Raw genomic sequence first — 22,359 nt, 5'->3', positions numbered from 1 at the left:
GATAAATCAAGTATACACCTATAACATACATAGAAATAATGCACACAAAAAACGACATTAGTCAAGAAACAAATCTACACATGATCTAGTTTTTTATATTTAGTCAAGTTTTGACTAAATATTTTAACATCGAGGGGGAATCGAAACGAGGGTCGTGGTGTATGTGCGTGTGTGTGTGTGTGTGTGTGTGTGTGTGTGTGTGTAGAGCGATTCAGACTAAACTACTAGACCGATCTTTATGAAATTTGACATGAGAGTTCCTGGGTATGAAATCCCCGAACGTTTTTTTCTTTTTTTTGATAAATGTCTTTGATGACGTCATATCCGGCTTTTTGTGAAAGTTGAGGCGGCACTGTCACGCCCTCATTTTTCAACCAAATTGGTTGAAATTTTGGTCAAGTAATCTTCGACGAAGCCCGGGGTTCGGTATTGCATTTCAGCTTGGTGGCTTAAAAATTAATTAATGACTTTGGTCATTAAAAATCTGAAAATTGTAAAAAAAAATAAAAATTTATAAAACGATCCAAATTTACGTTTATCTTATTCTCCATCATTTGCTGATTCCAAAAACATATAAATATGTTATATTCGGATTAAAAACAAGCTCTGAAAATTAAATATATAAAAATTATTATCAAAATTAAATTGTCCAAATCAATTTAAAAACACTTTCATCTTATTCCTTGTCGGTTCCTGATTCCAAAAACATATAGATATGATATGTTTGGATTAAAAACACGCTCAGAAAGTTAAAACAAAGAGAGGTACAGAAAAGCGTGCTATCCTTCTTAGCGCAACTACTACCCCGCTCTTCTTGTCAATTTCACTGCCTATGCCGTGAGCGGTGGACTACGAGTATACGGTCTTGCTGCGTTGCATTGCGTTCAGTTTCATTCTGTGAGTTCGACAGCTACTTGACTAAATATTGTATTTTCGCCTTACGCGACTTGTTTTTTTTTACTCTTCTCTTTTTATCTAAAGGAGATCAGACTTCTTTTTATATTTAGTCAAATTTTGACTAAATATTTTAACATCGAGGGGGAATCGAAACGAGGGTCGTGGTGTATGTGCGTGTGTGCGTGTGTGTGTGTGTCTGTGTGTGTGTGTAGAGCGATTCAGACTAAACTACTGGACCGATCTTTATGAAATTTGACATGAGAGTTCCTGGGTATGAAATCCCCATACGTTTTTTTCATTTTTTTGATAAATGTCTTTGATGACGTCATATCCGGCTTTTCGTGAAAGTTGAGGCGGCACTGTCACGCCCTCATTTTTCAACCAAATTGGTTGAAATTTTGGTCAAGTAATCTTCGACGAAGCCCGGACTTCGGTATTGCATTTCAGCTTGGTGGCTTAAAAATTAATTAATGACTTTGGTCATTAAAAATCTGAAAATTGTAAAAAAAAAATAAAAATTTATAAAACGATCCAAATTTACGTTTATCTTATTCTCCATCATTTGCTGATTCCAAAAACATATAAATATGTTATATTCGGATTAAAAACAAGCTCTGAAAATTAAATATATAAAAATTATTATCAAAATTAAATTGTCCAAATCAATTTAAAAACACTTTCATCTTATTCCTTGTCGGTTCCTGATTCCAAAAACATATAGATATGATATGTTTGGATTAAAAACACGCTCAGAAAGTTAAAACAAAGAGAGGTACAGAAAAGCGTGCTATCCTTCTTAGCGCAACTTACTACTACCCCGCTCTTCTTGTTAATTTCACTGCCTTTGCCATGAGCGGTGGACTGACAATGCTACGAGTATACGGTCTTGCTGAAAAATGGCATTGCGTTCAGTTTCATTCTGTGAGTTCGACAGCTACTTGACTAAATATTGTATTTTCGCCTTACGCGACTTGTTTTTTTTTACTCTTCTCTTTTTATCTAAAGGAGATCAGACTTCTTTTTATATTTAGTCAAATTTTGACTAAATATTTTAACATCGAGGGGGAATCGAAACGAGGGTCGTGGTGTATGTGCGTGTGTGCGTGTGTGTGTGTGTCTGTGTGTGTGTGTAGAGCGATTCAGACTAAACTACTGGACCGATCTTTATGAAATTTGACATGAGAGTTCCTGGGTATGAAATCCCCATACGTTTTTTTCATTTTTTTGATAAATGTCTTTGATGACGTCATATCCGGCTTTTCGTGAAAGTTGAGGCGGCACTGTCACGCCCTCATTTTTCAACCAAATTGGTTGAAATTTTGGTCAAGTAATCTTCGACGAAGCCCGGACTTCGGTATTGCATTTCAGCTTGGTGGCTTAAAAATTAATTAATGACTTTGGTCATTAAAAATCTGAAAATTGTAAAAAAAAAAATAAAAATTTATAAAACGATCCAAATTTACGTTTATCTTATTCTCCATCATTTGCTGATTCCAAAAACATATAAATATGTTATATTCGGATTAAAAACAAGCTCTGAAAATTAAATATATAAAAATTATTATCAAAATTAAATTGTCCAAATCAATTTAAAAACACTTTCATCTTATTCCTTGTCGGTTCCTGATTCCAAAAACATATAGATATGATATGTTTGGATTAAAAACACGCTCAGAAAGTTAAAACAAAGAGAGGTACAGAAAAGCGTGCTATCCTTCTTAGCGCAACTTAACTACCCCGCTCTTCTTGTTAATTTCACTGCCTTTGCCATGAGCGGTGGACTGACGATGCTACGAGTATACGGTCTTGCTGAAAAATGGCATTGCGTTCAGTTTCATTCTGTGAGTTCGACAGCTACTTGACTAAATATTGTATTTTCGCCTTACGCGACTTGTTTTTTTTGTCCCATCAGCGGGTAATATTTCGGAAGGATTTTTATTTTTATTGTGATGTCGCCTACTGTAAACTTATAACCCTTTCACTCGCTCTCTCTCTCTCTTTCTAGATAACTTTCTCTCTGCGTGCTTGTTTGGAATTTGTTATACAATATGTTTTTTCAGTTACACGCAAAATGGACATTGTTTTTATACTGGACATTGTTTTTCCTTTTACAATTACTTCTCATTCTTTCTCTCTCTCTCTCTCCCTCTCTCCCTCCCTCTCTCTCCCTCTCCCCCCTCTGTCTCTCTCTCTTCCTCTTCGCCCTCCCTCTCTATTCCTTCCCTCCCCCTCTCTCTCTCCCTCAGTCTCCTCTTGCTCACCCTCTCTCTCATCTTGCATGTGCATCAAGTTGTCAGCAGGAGAGTGATACAGTTATTGAAATCAGATATATACCATGACACTTTCATTACAATCTTACCAGAAAAAGAGTGTGAGTGAATTAAGAAACAATGTCATTACCCTCTGTCGCTCCTGGTGCATTTCCTTGTCTGTGGCTTTGAGTTTCTGCCTGAGCTCTGTGATGTTCAGCTCCAGCTGTGTGTTCTGCTTGTTGAAGCGCTCCAACTCACTCTCCATCTGAACACAGGCAAAGGCAGGTTTGTAACATGCACATGCAGAGCTGTTCTCTACCCTATTCACATCAAACAAGTGATACTGACTTGCCTCTCAAGCAAGAATCTTTAACAATTGTCACAGGTACTGGAATAATAATGGGGATAAATTCCTAAGACTGAATGGAACACTGATATGACTAAGTGCCAAAAGGTGCTCACAGAACAGAAGACGACTTTGTTTTACAATAAAAATGTTTCTAAAAACGTGTGTCTGCTGAAAATTGGTGTGTGTGTGGATGAATGTGCGAAGAGATAGTGGACATAATTTCGTGTGTCTGACTTGAACGGTTTTGAAGTTATCTTTGTTTAAAGTCAAAAATAACGCCAAAACCGGCCATCTGAAAAAGGACATCGTGATACCTCGTGTTTTGAATATGCCACAGAAAAATAACAAGAAGCACAAATGAATTGCATTTAGTTTGATTGAATGCCTGAAACATCGCTTTACAGACGAGACCAAACGTCAAATCTAAATCTCGAGAGAATTTTTTTTTTTCGATAACCGAATTTTAAGGTGTCGCACGCAAGATGATTCGTCATCACGGCATACATTTTTCAATCGCAGATATTTACTAAATTTCTTTTTCAAAAACTCTGGAATTGATGTCGACACGTCAAGCGATAACGGTGTATCAAACTGCTGTCTTTCAAGTAATCCAGCAAAGACTGCAGAACTTTTGAACAGCATTTTTGAAAACGATTTGAAAATTTCGTCATATCTTGCGTGCGACAAAATGTTCGGTAATTAACGGTTATTTTCTTTTAAAAACAAAATTTACATGTACAAAGATCTACTTCATTTACGGAACCACGTGACACATTCTGTGTTCAAAATTTGTGAAGAAATCACGAACCACGATTGCGCTATCAAGTGTTGAAATTATGTCGTCAACATTTTTTCAGATCTTGCGTGCGACACCTTCTTGCGTTCAACATAAAATGTCACTACCTTATCGAGTTTAATGGGTAAAACTAACTATTTGTTGTCTTAGTTTAATCTTCTTAATTAAAAGCGTAATAAAACCGAACTTCTAAGATGAATTTTAATTGAGATTAGCGAAAGAGCGGGCACGCAAGTCGACCTTAAAGTAAAAGAATGATAACACGAGCGTTTGTCGTGTTGTCTTGCGTGCAACACATTGTCCAAAAAGGAAAATGTATATTTTTCTCAGACGTTTTTTAAGTTGAAACCTTGAAACTTCACACACATTTGGGGTTTAATCGCCCCCATGCATGGTAAAAGTCTTGTTGACCCTTGTCAGATTTCAAGGTCACGGCTGGGTCACATGTGGTTCAGAAAACGGATGAAACATATTTTTTCAGAGATTTTTGAAGCTAGAACCTTCAAACTTCAAACAACGCTTTTGCTTAATGATTGTTCAACATGGAGAATTCAAGGTTGATCCTTGAGAAATGTGAAGGTCATAGCAGGGTCTCGTGTGGGTAAAAAAAAAAACATAACCTTTTTCTCAGAGTTTTTCAAAGCAAGAACCTTGAAAGTTCACATTTTTGGGCTTAATAGCCCCCATACACGGTTAAAGTCTTGTTGACCTTTGTCGAATCTCAAGGTCACATGGGCAAATCAAAAACACGAAAATGCATCATTATCTCAGTTTTTTTTAAAGGGAGAGCCTTCAAACATCACACAACTCTCAACTCCGACTTAAAGAAGTTAAGGTAGATCCTTGTCACATGTCAAGGTCACAGAAAGGTCTCGTACGGGTAAAACAAACAAAACAAACAGATAATATTCATTTTTTCAGCTTTGTTGTTAGCTAGAATAGAGGCACATGCCACCATTCCATTCAACATGACTCATAGAAATGTATGATGTATGACGTAATTGCATTGTGTGTAATGACGCGGCTGCCTCTGTAGTTATTCCAGCCTTTGAAGAAATGGCGTTTTTCCTTGCTTGGACACATTTTTCCTTTTCTTGGATGTTTCAGGAGTTTGGGTGAGTTTGGTGTATATGGTTGAACACAATTTAAAATTTGCATAAAAGTGTATTAAAATAAACAGTGGTAGCCAGTCTCATCTGTTGTGTCGACAATTTAATCTCTTTTGTGTGACCTCAACTTGACCCCTCTGAATGCTCTCAATCATGGAAATTGACCACACTTTGATTATAACCAAACAACATCAAAACTTTGGAATGTGTGAAGTTTCAAAGGTGTTGCTTAAAAGGCGTTCGTGAAAATGACAATTGTATGTGTCTGACTTCAATGCGACCCCGCTGCGACCTTGACGTTTGATTTTATCAACCAGACTTTCATCATGTGTGAATGACTTCAAACACTATAAAACTAGTTGAAGAAATTGACAATTTTTCAAAGTTTAAGCCAGATGGCACTGCTGTGACCTTGAAATTTGACAAACATTAACCAGGCGGTCACCTTTTTTAGAAAATATCCTTAAAGGATCTTTAACCTTACTGTGACCTTGGAATTTGATGAGGTTTAATTTAACTTGCGTAGTGTGCCAAGTTTCAAGGCCCTAGCTTCAAAAACATATGAGAAAACCTCATTGAAAAATGTATATGTTTGACCTCAACGCGACCCTGCTGTGACCTTGACTTTTTCAACCAGACTTTAATCGTGTGTGAACATTATACACTAGAACTGTGTGTATTTTCAAAGCTCGTGCTATAAACGCGCTGAATAAATTGAAAATATTCCACATTTGGACCAGATGTGACCCCGCTGTGACCTTGAACTTTGACAAAGATTAACAAGCAGGTCACTTTTAATGAGGTTTTATAAAAATGCTGAAAGTATGTGAAGTATGTAAAGTCTAACTGATCTAGTATTAAAACATGTAAGACGTGACAACGACAATTTTCCAGTTTGCAAAGGAAATTTAACCTCGCTGTGACCTTGAAATTCAATGTTGTTTAGTGTGATGTGCACCATACCTGGAGGTCATTATACTTTGGTTGTGTGCCAAGTTTCAAAGCCCTAGCTTTAAAAACGTGCGAGATAACCTTAATGCTATGACTCAGTGCCGTTTTGAATGATATAACGAACAAAATTATCGTTATTTGTAAAATCATTTGGGTAAATTTATCTTTTCTTTTCGTAATTGGGTTCCAGCATCTGTTGTCTTAACAAAAATCACAATATCAGTCGTGTTTGTCAACTTTTATTTTTTAGCCCCTTTGTCCGCTTTTCGTGCGCACCTTTTGGCACTTAGTCATATATATATATATGAATCGAAAAACCAAGATGAGGGAAAAAAATGAAGCAATCTCTTAATTAGTAATCAAACGTACAACACCAAAGCTAATTAAAGTTTCATCTTGTCATTATTATTTGTCTGTTGTGTATCTTGTTCATTAATTTGTAGCGCTCACTAAAATCAGAGTTGACTTCACTCATTGAACTGACCTCTTGGATCTGTTCCTTCATGTTCTTGATGTCGTTCTCGCGGGGCTCGATCTGCTTCTTCAGCTCCTTGATCTTGTAGTCCAGCACAAACTTGAACTTTTCCAGCTCCTGGTTCTTCTTCTTCAGGTCGTAGATACGCTTCTCCTGTTAAAACACAGTATGAGAAAGTGCATGAGTTTCTCTGTTTTTGTTCCAGGGGAAAATTCACTTGCAAGTGTTGTTAGTAAGCTGAAATCAAGGATTGTTGTTGTTGTTGTTGCTGCGCATTCCTGGGTTTGACACTCAACACGTGATGCAATCACCTAGATGCAGAGTTGCTAGGTGATTCTGTCATCTTCTTCTTCAGCGTTCGATGATGTTGAGATTCAAACTACCTAAGTTCACTATACTGTTGAATCCGCCCTTGCGACCACCTTTCAAAAGCAACCACCTAGCTGCCCACAACGACCATCCCAAGGTTCCCAGACAAGTATAAAAAACATATAATTCACATTTCCATATAGCGACCACCTGTCTACAACTACTTCTGGTCGGTCCCTTGGGTGGTCATTAAAGATAGGTTGGACTGTATTTCCAACTCAAAAAGGGAAGCATCAAGTCACTATTAAGTGTGTTACTCTTCATGCATTTCAGATGTAAAGTGAATGGGTGACAGACCTTGTCCTGGATGGTGTCGTCTCTCTCCTGGATCTCCTTCTTGAGGCCCTGGATGTCCTTTTCCAGGTTGCGGATGATGTTGTTCAGCTTGGCCGTCTCCGCCTGCAGCTTCTTGATGTCCTCCTTGTGGTCGTCAATCTCCTTCTGGAGGCTGGTGAACTGCACAAAGCATACAACCAAGCACTCATTTTATTGACTGGGGAAGGATTCAGATATCTAATCTTTTAAACTGTGTCCACACATTATTATAGTGAAGTACACTGGCATGTCACCCTTGAGAGTGGCTGGCTGGGGGATAGGGGAGATGGGGGAGGGTCAGCAGAGTGCGGAAGTGATATGAAGCAAAGAATCTGCAAATCTACTGTCATAGACTGGAGTACAGTCAAAGCAAATTTGAAATAGGAACATCAATTTTTGGCCAAAAGATGTACAACAAATGGGAATAAAAACTACATACATTCTTCAAACCAAACCTTTTTTTCACAATGAGTCTGAGAGAAATGAAAAGTAATTAGCTTACCTTCTTCTTCATGATTCCAGTCTCTCCCTTGAGCCTCATGTTGGCTTCCTTCTCGTCCCGCAGTCTGCGCTCGTACTTGTTCTTGATGTCGAGGATCTCACGGTCAGCGTCCTCCTCGATCTGTTTCTTGGTCTCCTCGTACTCTCTGCTCTGTTGCCGAGCCTCGTCGTTGGACTGGTGGACACAAACATCAGGAATTGGTCAGAGAAAAATTGATGGTTCACATGTCAAAACAAAATCGCTGTAGGTTAGATAGTGTGGACTGGCATGCAGTAATATTTAATCACATATTCTTACTCCAATTCTTATGAATGCATTGACTTTAGTCCCACATGCTAGATGTCGAAAAACCTCTCAAATTACCTGCCCTTAGTAGGGTGGTAACCAAGCTAAAAGCGACGCCATAGCCGTTGCTATGGCCTGACCTTGCTCGGTTACCCATAACACCCTGCGCACCACGTGAGCGCCAGCATCCGTCATAATCATTCTCGACTTTCGACAACACACGGTGGACGTGTCCGAATTTCGCTCTCACTTTTGGCCTTCACATGCCTGCTCGTCCTTGAGACTAGCCGGTTCTTGGGGGTCTACCTGTCCGTCTACCTTTTGGTGAGATCTTTCCTGTGTATGTTTGGTATAAATGTTGATAGCTTTGTGTTGAACACGCACGCAGAAGTTTTTTGTTCTGGGTGACTGTTTTTCGCCGGTCTTAAAATGGCCGACAACAAAGCTAAACGTGGCGCGAGACTGGAAGGTGACAAGGCTCTTAGCCTGGTTTAGAAAACTATACCTAAGAGTAGCCTAAGAACTTTGATTTGCCTATTATGCGGGTCGTAGATCCGTCAAACAGCACTTCTTTTTATGTTCCTATCCCTCCGAGGGTGGGTTCAGTTCTTTCACAGCTCGCTTCCCCTGTTGGGGTTAATCAGCCTTTAGGCTCCTTATAGACTTTTTGTTGGATCGTCGTCGGTGCGACTGATGGGGGGGGGGGGTGGCCGTGTGGCTATTCTTTCCCCTTTCTCTGAGTAAGAGGAATCAGTCAATGTCCTCCTTTTGGGGGGACTTAACGATGTTTTGGTCTGTGTTTTCAGCTGTTTCAGGCGCGATCGGCGGTTCCCGCCCTCCCGTTCGTCAGCTTCGCACTGTGGTCAAGTGCAAATGGCCTGTTCGGTTCAGCCCGTTTTTTGCCTCTGGTGGCTCTGGGCTGTTCTCGAGCACCCCTTCCTTTCGGAGGGGGGGCCTGCTCCCTGCCTGCGTTTAACCACTCTGATTACCGCCGGTACTTCACAGTGTGTTACGCAGCCCCCCGCCAATGGGGGGGGATAGGGGGGGCGCTCCTGCGTCGCACCGTCGCCTGGTGCAAACGGCCAGTTCGGTTCAGTCCTTTCTGCCACTGGTAGACTGGGTTGTTCGCGAGCACTCTCTCCTTTAGGAGAGGGGGCCAGCTCCCCGCCTGCGTTGGCCGCTCGGCTTGCTTTAAAACAGCACTGCTGGGTCGGTCATGCAGCCCCCTTACCGTGAGGAAGGGGGAGTGGGGGGGCACGGTAAGTCACGGCCAGGGCTTGTCCCACTCTGCCCTTTGCGGGCAGGGGGCCGTGTTAGCTTCCCACCCTTTCCCGCCCCCCGGGCGCGTTTGGGTGGCGGCTTTCCAGGCGACGTTACATACCCCTTCTCGGCTCCGTTTGGGGCAGGGTGGGGGGGGGGGGGGTATCAGTGGCTCACTCTTTCCCGCCCACCGGGCAGGATCGGGTGGGGGCTGGAGTAGCGTTCCACCCTTTCCCTCCCTCTGGGTTGGACGGGGTGGGCGCTGTTGGACTGTCTTCACAGTCTGTACCTCTATTGTCCTGGCCCGACACTCGTTCGCCTCCCCTATCGGGGTGGGCGGGCGGTGGGCTATAGGACTACAGCAGGTGGACGGAGGGGGGTCGGCCGTTGCTCGGTTCGTCTCTCTCCGTCGCTCTTACTGCTGTGACGAGCCACCCCCCTCCCCATCTGGGGCATGGGGTGGCTCAGGCCTTTCTACACAGCGGGGGTGCTATGTACGGCTTTCCAGGCTACGTTACATACTCCTTCTCTGCTCCTTTTGGGACAGGTGGCTGTGTTAGCTGCCCGCGTTTGTCGCGGGTCCACCCTTTCCCTCCCTCTGGGTTGGACGGGGTGGGCGATGTTAGACTGTCTTCACAGTCTGTGCCTCTATGGCCTGGCCTGACAATCGTTCTCCTCATCTATCGAGGCCTTTCTACACAGCGGGGGTGCTATGTACGGCTTTCCAGGCTACGTTACATACTCCTTCTCTGCTCCATTTGGGACAGGTGGCTGTGTTAGCTGCCCGCGCTCGTCGCGGGTAGCGGTCGCGGAACAATGAGCTTGACTCTTTTTTGTTCTCGGCAGGGTGTCTCGCACAGTGGTCAGGGAACAATGAGCTTTGCTCCGTTTTGTTCTCTGCACGGGCTGTGCCGGCTGTCTACCTGGGACAGGCGGAGACAGAATATACTCTTTCTCTCCAGTCTCCCATTCTTTGTATTCACAATGGTCTGCGGGGACTCGGCTATAGTATCACCTGGCCAGTGGTCATTGTCCTTAGCCAGCATAGGTCACCCCCCCCCCTCCTAGGGGTGGGTGAGTGATAGGGCTACTTGACTTTGGCAGGTGGACGAGCGAGGATCGGCCGTTTACGGCCGTTTCTCTGTTTCAGTCCTTACCCCCTCTAGGGGTTGCGGCTGTGCTGGACCACCCCCCTCCCCACTTGGGGTGAGTTGTGGTTCAAACCAGGTAGTCTGGTTCTTAGCACTGGGTTGCTTCTCTCGCACAGCGGGTGGGGTAAGATGCGCCGGGCCCGGCTTTGTCTTGTTTCTCCACTCTATCTCCTTCTCGGCAGAGATCTGTGCCAGTTACCAACCCCTCTTCCCCCCACCTCTTGTTCAGGTGGGCGGTGTTGGGTTGGCAGTCAGAGACTGATCACGCTTTTCATCCACACTCTTGGCGGTGTTATCGGCAGGAGTATTTAGTGCGCGACCTCCCCTGTCTCACCTCCTTTTGTGTTTTACACAACTGGTGGTTAGGTCGGACTCCTTGTTGGAGGAGGGGTAGTGTATAGGGTTGCCTACTGGTTGTAGGTTTCCCATACATAGAGCGGCTGCCTTTGCAGTTTACTTTGTCCCGGACAGGTTGGGGGTGTCTCTCTTCCTTCCTCTTCCGGGATGGCTTTGGGTTTTCACAGGCTTTCTCACAATTTGTTTCATTTGCTGAGTCTCCGGGGATTGCCTACCTCATGCCACACTTTTGGCTTGTTCCGCACCTTAGGATAGTGGTCTTCAGCCTTCACCTTTCCCGCTGCGTTATACGCAGGGGACTGCTGGCTTCGGGGTTTCAGGCTGCTTCGTCCTCACTTTTAGTGCGGAAGAAGATAGCAGGGAATTTTCAGGCTCAGGGTCTGATCTGCACTTTTTATTGCCAGGGGCTAGTTTCTGGCTTCGTTTACAGACCACAGGGAACATGGAGTTTTCATGATGTTACTCCTCCCTCTCCTCTCTGGAGGAGCTAGGATGGCATGGTTTGGAGTTTTCTGCTTTGGCTGAGACTCTCTTCTGTGCTTTCTTATAGGCAATCTTTTCCTCCCTGAACGCTCTTTTGAGTTAGGGAGGATGCCTTGGTTAAGGCTTTAGCCAGGCTGCTGGCAGCTTGGGCTAGGGTAGTCACTGAGCGGAGAAGTTTCTCGGTGACGTTTTAGGCCCACACTGTTTTTGCTTGGTGTGATCTCCTTCCTTTACAAGGGGTTTGATTTCATGCTGGTTGGAGGAAGCAAGGGTCAGGCTTTTTCGGGGGTTGTTAAGACCTACTCAATAGCTGGAATCTTTCCCTTCCTTCGTGGACCTCTGGCAGCGCATTTATGCGCTCCCGGTTACAAAGGGGTGTTTTGGTTCAGTGTCGCCTCCCTCTCTGCGGGAGGTGGGTCGGCATGGGCTAGAGCTTTCAGCTTTGGCTGAGATTTTCCTCGGTGCCCTCACATGAGCTTTCCTTCTGCGTTTCTGCACACAGGAAAGGGCTCGGTTTCTGGGGGTGTTGGTCTCTGGACTATCTCGGGGGCTGGTTGAGCTTTTTCAAGGTCAATCAGCTTGTCAGCTGCACTTCCTTTTGGTGTTGAACCAGGCTTTTTGCCTGGTGCTCTCAGTAACCAGGCAAAATTCCGAGCTGTCCTTATCCCAGGTTTTTTACCTGGGCATGCTGTTCGACTTTGTCTCTTGGAAGGTTTATTCTTCACACAAGAGAGAATAGGGAGGCTTTTAGCGCTTTTCACTGCCAGACTGGCACGAGAGCAGGCCTCTGCGGGGTCTTTAGACCCGATCTTCGGTCGGACGGTATCGATAGCTATGCTGGCCCTCTAGTCTTTCCTCAAGTTTTTTGGGGGGTTCGGCCTCACAGGTCTGGGACATGAGGGTCCTCCTCCAGAGTGGGTTCCTCCACGCGGGAAGGTGGCTGGAATCCTTTTGGATCGCTCAGGGGACTTTTTTCCCTAGCTTTGTTTCCCCCTGGACTTAGACCGCTTTTTGGATGCGTTTTCGTCTAGATGGGGCCTGCAATGGTGATTGCAGTCTTGAGGCTGTGATGTAGACGTGAATCCTTGGGCTTCTCTTTTGCCTGAGGTTAGGAGCAGTAGCTCTTAGTCTACTAGCCTTTCCTTTTTGGCTATTTACAGGCAGGTCCTGTTGCATTCGGGCAATTCGTCTGTTGCTTCTTGTGTGAACTAGCTGGGGTGAGCAAGTTCTCACTCCCTGTCAGACAGAGTATAAGGGATTCTGATTGGGTTTTCACACTAAATCATTTTCTCAGGGGAATTGCTCCCCGGCCAGCTCTGCGATCGGGCCGACTCGCTCAGCAGGTCCTCTCAGGGCTTGCTCAGGGGTTGGCCCATCTGATTACGGGTCTGGAGGCGTGCTGTTTGTGTTTTAGATCATGGGTTCTTACTCTGTTCTTTGGGCACGAAGCATATATTTCCTCCACTTTATCTGTGTATGCTCCTTGTTTGGCCTCTTTGGCCAATTGGGGATTTAGAGCGGGAGGGCAACTCCTTAGCGCCCCTCTCTCAAGCCAGGTGGTTTTTCACCTCTGTTTCAGTTTTTGGCTTTGGGCAGCTGGGCCTCTTTTTTGAGGTTCCGGCGTCTCGGCTATCTCAGCTGTTTTGAAACAAATAGGCCTCTCTTCTGTGGCTCATGGCCCTCTTGTGGGCATGATCAAGGACCTTGTTTTATGAGGTTTAGAGGCTCCCCCTTGGTTAGCGCGTGGGACTTTGTTCTACTTACTCTGGGCCTCAGCCCTATAGGGCAGTGAGGCGCATGCGTTTTTGGGGTTTGCCAGAGGATGTAGCCTTAGGGCTTTTGGTGCCGTTTGTTCACGGTTTTTGGCCAGGTTTTGGGGTTTCAGAAACCTGGTCAATATCCTCTGGTGTTTGATTCCCTCCTCTTGGGAGGATTTTCGCTCCGGGAGATTCGGATTTTCTAACTGTCTGGTTAGACTTTTTTAATCCCTTTTTTGACGTTACTGTCTTTTGGGAACCACGAGCTTTAGCTCAGGTTCTTATGTCTTTACAATGGAGCGAAAGAGACATCTTTTATTTGTCTCTCTCTAGGGGCTCTGCTACATTTATTGCCGTGTTGCGTTCTGGTCGCCTAGGCGAAGCTTTGCAAACGGCTTGCTGGAGGTCAGATGATGTGTTCATCGGTTTCTATCTTTGGGATTTCTCCTGCACGCGGCTAGACGGCTCCAGTTCATTGCTGGTTTTAGTGGCTGCAGGGCAGGTTCTTACAAGGACATAAGTAGGTTCCCTCCACCTTTAGGAGGAATCTGCATTCATAAGAATTGGAGTAAGAATATGTGATTAAATCGAAAATTTTTAATTAAATTTTGATTTAATATAATATACTTACCCAATTCTTATAGTTAATACCCTCCCATCCGTCCCCGCTGGATTATGTCCTTGGGGGTTTGTTTGACTAATAGTCTCGAATGATTATGACGGATGCTGGCGCTCACGTGGTGCGCAGGGTGTTATGGGTAACCGAGCAAGGTCAGGCCATAGCAACGGCTATGGCGTCGCTTTTAGCTTGGTTACCACCCTACTAAGGGCAGGTAATTTGAGAGGTTTTTCGACATCTAGCATGTGGGACTAAAGTCAATGCATTCATAAGAATTGGGTAAGTATATTATATTAAATCAAAATTTAATTAAAAATTTTCGAATTACTGGCACTGTCACTAGCATATCAACACCTTGTCATTTCTTGAAACTACTATATTGGTTTGCTTGTTACTGAAAGCTATAGCCGTCTGTAGTTAAAGTTTGGCACAATAAAATGGATTTGGCTATAAAAGAAATCTCACTTTTTTTTTTAAATTCTAGAATGACACTGTACTGTCTTTTATGGTTGATGATCAGGTCAAGATTTTGTTTTATATTTATGTATTACTGACTACAGGCAGAGTATTTAACAGCCTTTTCCAACAGCCTGCCTGGTTGCCTACTGCCCATAATCATTCGAAACTGTGCATTCGTCATAGTAAAGTATTACCACTAACATCAACATCCTCCTATACCTCTCAACGTCTAATTTCACTTGACAGTATCAACAGTGTCACCTGTTCGAGCTTGGTGGTAATTTCTAGCAGCTAACACAAACATCCTCCTATGCCTCTCAACATCAGATTTCACTTGACAGTATCACAATTTTCACCTGTTCAAGCTTGGTGGACATTTCTTGCAGCTTGGTCTCGTAGTACTCGGTGAGCTCCTCTAGAGCACGCTCCTTGCTCTCCTCCATCTCCTGCAGCTGGCGGTCGTAGTCCTCCTGCATCTTCATCATCTTGGCCTGCTGCTCCTGGAACTTCTCGTACTCCAACATCAACTTCTGGTTGTTGGCCGACTCTGTGAAATGCCATTGACATAGTTATAATCATCGATCTCATTGTCAAATTCGTCATCATCATTGTAGTCGTCATCCTCGTCATCATCATCATCATCGTCATCGTAGTAGTTGTCGTCGTTATTAATGTGTCATCGTCATTGTTTTCATCATCGCAAGCATCGTCATAGTCATCATCACCATTGTCGCCAGCATCGTCGTTATCATCATTGTCACCATGCATCGACATAGATATAAACATCATCATTGTGCAATTACTGTTGCCTTATGCAGACTGAACAAAGATTTCAATGATATTCTGTCATTTTGCATTAAAGATCGACCTGTCTGCCACATTTATATAATCTCATCTCAAATAGAATACCCCCCGCGGGTTAGGGGGAGTCCCATATTGGTTGGGACTAGAAAGAATTTACCCGATGCTACCCAGCATGTCGTAAGAGGCGACTTAACGGTTCTGTTTCTTCTCTTCTTTTGTCTTATTTCTGCCTTACCAGTCCTTTTACCTATATTTCCTTCCAAGAAAACTCTCCCTACTATTCCCTGCAGTTTTCCAATTCTTTTCTTGTTGTCTTATTTCTACCTGACTGGATCCATCACCTTTATTTCACTTACCAAAAGTCTTCTTTTCCACATCCTTATTTCTCTGCACCCCGCATGTCGTATGAGGCGACTAACGGATTCTGTTTCTCCTTTTACCCTTGTTAAGTGGTTCTTGTATAGAATATAGTCAATGTGTGTAAAGATTTTAGTCAAGCAGTATGTAAGAAATGTTTAGTCCTTAATGTACTGGAAACTTGCATTCTCCCAGTAAGGTCATATATTGTACTACGTTGCAAGCCCCTGGAGCAATTTTTTGATTAGTGCTTTTGTGAACAAGAAACACTTAACAAGTGGCTCTATCCCATCTCCCCCCCCCCCCCCTTTCCCCTATCCCATCTCCCCCCCCCCCCCCCCTTTCCCCTATCCCATCTCCCCCCTTTCCCTCGTCGCGATATAACCTTCGTGGTTGAAAACGACGTTAAACACCAAATAAAGAAAGAAAGAAATCTCAAATAGATGGTTCCTAATGGTATTTTGAATATCTTGTGCATCATATTGCTGCACATTGTGTCCAAGATTGAATTTGACATCATTCCCACAAAGCTTGCCTTGGCTTACAGTCCTGAAATTCTGTAGTATTTTTTCTCTATGAAATTTGCAGTCTTTTCCACACCACACTCCTTGTCAGTGAATTAACATACAACGCGTTATTTGACTCACCAAGGTCCTGCAGTTCTTTGGCATGTTTCTCCATAAGTTCTGCCATCTCTTCCTCATGCTTGGCTTCCTCCTTATCTTTGTCTGTCTTGAGCACCTGTGGAGAGGGTAAGAAAGATGTGAAATCAGGGTCCAATCATTTGCACAGTGTTGCACCAAAGAGAACTGTCCTGATGTGTGATCATATATATATGTAAACTACCAGGAAAAAAGTTTTCTTCAAAAGATTTGACTACATTTATTTGCTTGTTTCGTCCTGATAATATCAATTAAATCTGAACCTGTCCATTCGGATTAGAATGACAGATTAAATTACATATTACTTACTCCGAATCACATAATTGCATTGACCCACTTTAGATGCTTAGGTTATGATAAAAGCTACCCCGTCTAGGTATAAGGGGAGCAACCCCAACTAAAAAAGTGACTGCACCAGCATGGCTGACACCCTGGGTTACGTCCCATGTAGCATGCTACGTCATCATTGGTGCTGGTCACGTGATACCCCTTCAATCGACTACTATCACTCAAGGGTGACGGTTGTGCTCGCTTTTGCTCTGGCTTGTTTTGTGTCTACGGCACCCACCGGCCTCGGCCCCCGTCTACTTCTTGCTGGCTTGCAGCTGGTGAGATCGTTCATATTTTCTTGTATGTTTTATTGCTTTCTGCTGTGAATTTCGCATGTCCGTTGGACTCTGAAGTTTTCAGCAGTTGTTTGGCTTCCTCACGGTCGCCATTTGCATTAGCACGTTGTCTGGCTTCTGTTGTTTTAGTCCGTGTTCGGGCTGTTAACGCTGTTGTAGCTTGCTTTGTAGCTGCCGTCGGTAGCTTTTACGCATGTGCTTATCTGTTTGCTTGCTTGCTTCTGAAATGTTTGCGTCCGTACGGACTTGGTTAATTTCAGTACTTGTGGCTTCCTCCTTGGTCGCCATTTTTAGCTAGCATGTTGTTGTTTGTTATGTTGATTTTTCGTCCGTACTCGGACGCTTAAGGGGGGACAGGGTAGGCAAGCACTTTTTTTTTTTATTTTGGAAACAGCTTGCTGCTTGTTTGATTTTTGCAAGCAGAATAACCTAATTAAGGGAAACCATTTTAAATTTTGAGTGAAAAGCAATTTTGGGGGGTTTTATTCACCAAAATGTGAGAAAAACGTTATAAAATGTGCTTTTTTTAAAATGTTGCAGTTTGTGAACCAGTGCATGTTTTGATCCAATTTTTCTTCTTTGCAGCAATATGTGTGTGTTTAATAATTCTGTGTATCGAAAAGCATTTCTAAGCAATATATTATTTTAATTTAGCATTTTCAGTTACCGGTTCAGTTCTGATAAGAAAAATACATGAAATCCTAACTGTCAGACTCATAAAAACCCAACCAATGCACTGAACTCTTATTCCATACACAGAACTGATGCTGTACAACTCATAAACAACATATACAAAAACTGAACAAATCCATCAAGCCTTTCAAAAGTTGCAACATTTTAATTGTAGCGTTTTGTCTGAAAATTACATTCAGAGAAAACAGCATTTTAAAGATTTGAACCAGTACATAAAAAAAACAGTAGCACAGTGCACCCTGAATTCATATGTTTTTATCAGAATGACCACTTTACTATGTAGGGAAAAGGATTTGACAATCAAATTATCAGGATTTTTTTATATACATCATATGAAAACAACCATCTTTCTTTGTACCGATATGAAAACATGAATCAGAACCAAACTGTCAGACTCATAAAAACCCAACCAATGCACTTAACTCTTATTCCATACACAAAACTGACGCTTTACAAATCATAAACAACATAAACAAAAATGAAACAAATCCATCAAGCCATTCAAAAGTTGCAACATTTTAATTACAGATGTTTGTCTGAAAATTACATTCAGAGAAAACAGCATTTGAAAGATTCCAACCAGTACCTCAAACTAGTAGCACAGTGCAGCCTGAATTGATATGTTTTTATAAGAATAACCACTTTACTATGATGGGGAAATGATTTGACGATCAAATTATCCAGATTTTTTTTAAAAAATCATTTGAAAACTCATCTATGTTAGTGCAGATATGAATCAAAACGAAACTGTCGGACTCATAAAAACACAAGGAATCCACTGTATTCTTATTCCATGCACAGAAATGGTGCTTCACAGATCATAAACAACATATACAAAATTGGAACAAATCCATCTTGCCATTCAAAAGTTACAACATTTTAATTACCACATTTTGTCTCAAATTACATGTAGAGAAAACAGCATGTAAAAGAGTCTCACTAGTACCCCGGTAAACTAGTACCACAGTAGAGCTTAAATTAATGGGGTGGTTTTTTTTTTAACCAGAATAACACTTTAACTATGAAGGGGAAATGATTTGATAATCAAATTATCAGATTTTTTTGATTTAAAAAAAAATCATATGAAAACATTAAAAAAGTCAATTATCTGTGTTTGTGCTGATATGAAAATATTGATCAGAACCAAACTGTCAGACTCATAAAAACCCAACGGATGCACTGATTTCTTATTCCATTGCATAGAAATGATGCTTCACAAATCATCAACAACATTACATAATTATATATACACAAATGGAACAAAGCTATCAAGCCATTCAAAAGTTGCAACATTTTAATTACAGTATTTCTGTGCTCAATCCTAACACTGCAGCAAATTTCTGTAAAGCTGAATGTCCCTTTCCATGTACCAACATGGTCATACGCAGATTATTTAAAATGCAACTTTACCACCCGAAGCGTTGCAAACACCGGGAGAAGAGTAAACAACTGCAGACTTGAATGGACACTCATATGCACTCCAGATGCAGGGCCTGTGCAAATCCTTGGGCTGATGCATCACCTTCTTTCATAATCAGACTGCTATCAGACAAGCATTCAGTACAGGATATAGACCTTTCAGCAATAGATTGAGCTGATCAATGTTGACAAAAGCCCAACACATGTCAGCGGAGTGACGTTGCACAGTACCAGTATCCATATCTGCTTGTGATGGGTCAGAAGATGGCAAAGTATCTGTATCTTCTTATGGTTGGTCAGAAGATGGCAAAGCTGATGTTTCTGCTGTGGAAGAGGGTAGTTCCGGTTTAGCAAACTTTTCCATCAGGTCAATCTTTCTCCTCGCTGCCACCACAGGAGGACTGGCTCTCCCCTTGCTCCAACCTAATAAATACACAAACACTGATTTAATATTTGATACAACTGTCCATGGTTTTTGTTTGTAATAAGCTGCAAAATTTAATACTCAATATAAACGTCAACAAGTGCTTGTACTTTATTTTGCAAATGACCATGTTACATGGGGTGTACCTCAACTTTTTGGCTAGGCCGGTAAATCAGAAATCCCAATCAGCCCCCAACCACTGAACCAGGCGGGTTTTCTTACAACCACCTCAGCGGCTCGTACCCACATATGTCGGTTGACGAACACACACACACACACAAAAGACATTCATTAATTGGCCCCTATCACAAAATTTACATGTCAAGTTTACTATGGGATTTGAGTAACCACACAATCACATACACACAGGAACTAATACTGAAACTAGCTGAATTATTTTCTTTCTTTCTTTCTTTTCATATTTTTCTTTTAAAATTAATTTATTTCATCACACTTGCTATGTATTTGCTTGTTTCTTGTCTGTTGTCTGTTTTGTGTGTGTTCTGTGTGTGTGTGTATACATTTTCAGATTTCCTAAACCTAGCACTGTTTGCAGGTGATCTTTATGCTTTTGATTCATGAGTTGCATCCCCAGTCCTTTAGTTTAACTTTTTTTTTCTTTGGTGAAGTAAATTGGATCTATTTTTTTATTCCTTAGTTAATGGAAAAGATTTGACAACAATATTGCTGTCAATGATAGGTTGGTCAGCCATGCTGGTGTAAACCAATCCTTCAGAATTAGAGAACGCTCTCTAGTAGGGTACTTATTTTCCTACGGTCAATGACCAGAAACAGAAACTGTGTCAGTCGTACATCGCTCAGATGCTGCTTCTCAGTTTGACCCCAGACAAAGAATAATGATGACATGTTACACCATAGTAAGCTCTCAAGGACTGGCCAGCGAAGAACAATAAAATAGGGGTTGTGAAGACGATATCACAGAGATGATCGAGGGAGGGAGGGAGGGGGGGGGGGGGATGCGGCGGCGGCATGGTCAGTAAATTTGATCAAGAAACACGCAAAATACTTCAGACACAAACTGTTTATCATTTACCTGCAAACCCTAACACATTCTTACAACAACAACAACATAACAATGTGCAATAAATCACGTTGTCAAACAAACAAGATCGAAAAGAGAAAGAAGCAAAACCCACCTCGTCGAGTCAAGAATCTTAGAATGTCGTCTGCTTCAATACGATAATGTTGGTTCATTTCGGAGTGTTGTTACTTCCTTCTTCTGTTCGCTGCTGCTGGTTCATCTTTCTCTGATATTTCTTGCCACTATGCCGAACATTTCCAATGTTAGGGTTGTTCTCCGCAGCTCAAAACTTTGAAAAATGCTGCTGAATCGGTGAAAACGTCATGGATTTGTTGACACCGGGGGACTAATAAGTTGTCTACTGCGCTTGCGCCAAATGCCTTTGACCTACATATATTTGCATATATTAATTCCGGGGTTTCGGTTGGAACGGATTCTCTCTCTTTGTGCCTATGTCAACGGAAATTCCCCAACGGTGATGACGTCATCTTGAAGAACGGAAATTTCCACACAGTTTGAACAGCGAAGGGTCATGTCATGTGCGCACATTTACCAGCACGGAGTATCCAAAGTTGACCATTTTTTCGATTTTTTTGATAAAACACAGACAAAAACAACAAAACATCGGTTTGAAAATGGTTTTATTTACATGAATACATGTCTAAAATGACAAAAGCAGATTATTGAATGCATTCCAGGATGTTCAAAGGTGTGAAAAATGCAACAACCCCAAAAAGGTGTATGAGACCAAAAATAACTCATTTTGCCTACCCGGTCTGCCCTTAACTCTTTGTATAGCTAGTTGTTTAGCTGCCTTTGGTAGCTCCTTAACTGGTTTTAGCTGCCCTCTTTGCTGGCTTCTGAAAGGTTTGTGTCCGTTCGGACTTTGCTAGTTTCAGTTGTTTGTTTATTTTTCTCTCGGTGCTTACATGGCTGTTAATGAGAATTAGAGGGAGCTAAGGCCGAGGGTTAGGGCTTGGGCCCTGCTAAGCTCTATTCCTCAGCAGCCTCTTCTTTTGAAGAACTCTGTTGTCGTTGTTTTGGCACTATTTTAGACTATTTTTTACGTTGTTCTGTGCCGATTTCTGCTACGGACGATTGGCCGTCTGGCTCTCAGCCGTCCGTCTTGGCCCTTATCTTTTGCTTATTTCCAGAAATAGATTCCCTCGTTCGTGAGGCTTTGCCGCGGCGGACTTCGTCGCCAGCTCTGCCCCCCGCCTGGGGGTTAGGCGACGTTCTCTCCTTGGCGTCTTTTGATGCCTGTGCCTTCAGACTCCGGGTCTTCTCTGGACCAGGCTGCTGTCCGCCGTGGCGTTTCTGGTCGGTCCCGCGGGGACCTTCTTCTCCTCTTCCTGGCCGGCATTTGTTGCCTTCCGCTTGCGGTAGCGCAACAGTGCATGTCCCTCCGGGGATCCGGCCACAACAAGGTTGGTGTCTGCAGCAGCCGTTTACGGCAGCTGCACTTCCGGTTTCCAGAATCGGATGTTCGCCTGCTAGTGTTCGGACTACGTTCACGTCGGGTTTGGACCTCTCCGTACTCCAGCAGTCGGTTCCGACAGCTGGGCTTCCTGCTTTCGCAGGAAGTAGGGGCTCACCGTTTAGTGTTCGGACTACGTTCACGTGCGGCTTGAGCCTCGCCTTACGTCAGCAGTCGTCCGCGACAGCTGCTTCCGGCTCTGGCCGGAAGTAAAAGGCTCACTGGCTAGTGTTCGGACTACGTTCACGTCCGGTTCGAGCCTTGCCTTACGTCAGCAGTCGTCCGCGGCAGCTGCGCTTCCGGTTCCGGCCGGAAGTGTAGGTTCACCGGTAGTGCACAGGCTGCTGTCACGTCCGGTTTGGGCCTTACCCTATGTCAGCAGTCGTCCGCGTCAGCTGAGCTTCCGGTTCCGGCCGGAAGTGTAGGTTCACTGGTTAGTGCTCAGGCTGCTGTCACTTCTGGTTCGAGC

General features: G+C 43.1%; 1 protein-coding gene and 1 long non-coding RNA gene across 2 annotated transcripts in view; both read right to left on the bottom strand.

Annotated features, from left to right (window-relative positions):
• Positions 1-22,359, bottom strand: part of LOC138966228 (cilia- and flagella-associated protein 57-like) — a 56,486-nt gene that overhangs the window by 13,694 nt on the left and 20,433 nt on the right. Inside the window, exons 13-18 of the mRNA XM_070338369.1 lie at positions 16,195-16,288; positions 14,743-14,933; positions 8,016-8,189; positions 7,496-7,654; positions 6,839-6,982; positions 3,298-3,414 (exon numbers count right to left, since the gene is read on the bottom strand). Of these exons, the coding sequence (XP_070194470.1) occupies positions 3,298-3,414; positions 6,839-6,982; positions 7,496-7,654; positions 8,016-8,189; positions 14,743-14,933; positions 16,195-16,288 (879 nt within the window). The remainder of the gene's footprint in view (positions 1-3,297; positions 3,415-6,838; positions 6,983-7,495; positions 7,655-8,015; positions 8,190-14,742; positions 14,934-16,194; positions 16,289-22,359) is intronic.
• LOC138966231 (uncharacterized) lies at positions 17,654-20,907 on the bottom strand. Its single transcript, XR_011455644.1, has 2 exons — positions 20,529-20,907; positions 17,654-19,370 (listed from the first exon to the last, which is right to left on the bottom strand). It is a non-coding gene; the product is annotated as an uncharacterized lncRNA (long non-coding RNA).

Source organism: Littorina saxatilis, linkage group LG5 (assembly GCF_037325665.1).
Source record: "Littorina saxatilis isolate snail1 linkage group LG5, US_GU_Lsax_2.0, whole genome shotgun sequence".
In the NCBI taxonomy this organism is placed as follows: Eukaryota; Metazoa; Mollusca; class Gastropoda; order Littorinimorpha; family Littorinidae; genus Littorina; species Littorina saxatilis.
Note: the sequence above shows the minus strand (reverse complement) of the source record. Positions and strands in the feature narration are given on the sequence as shown.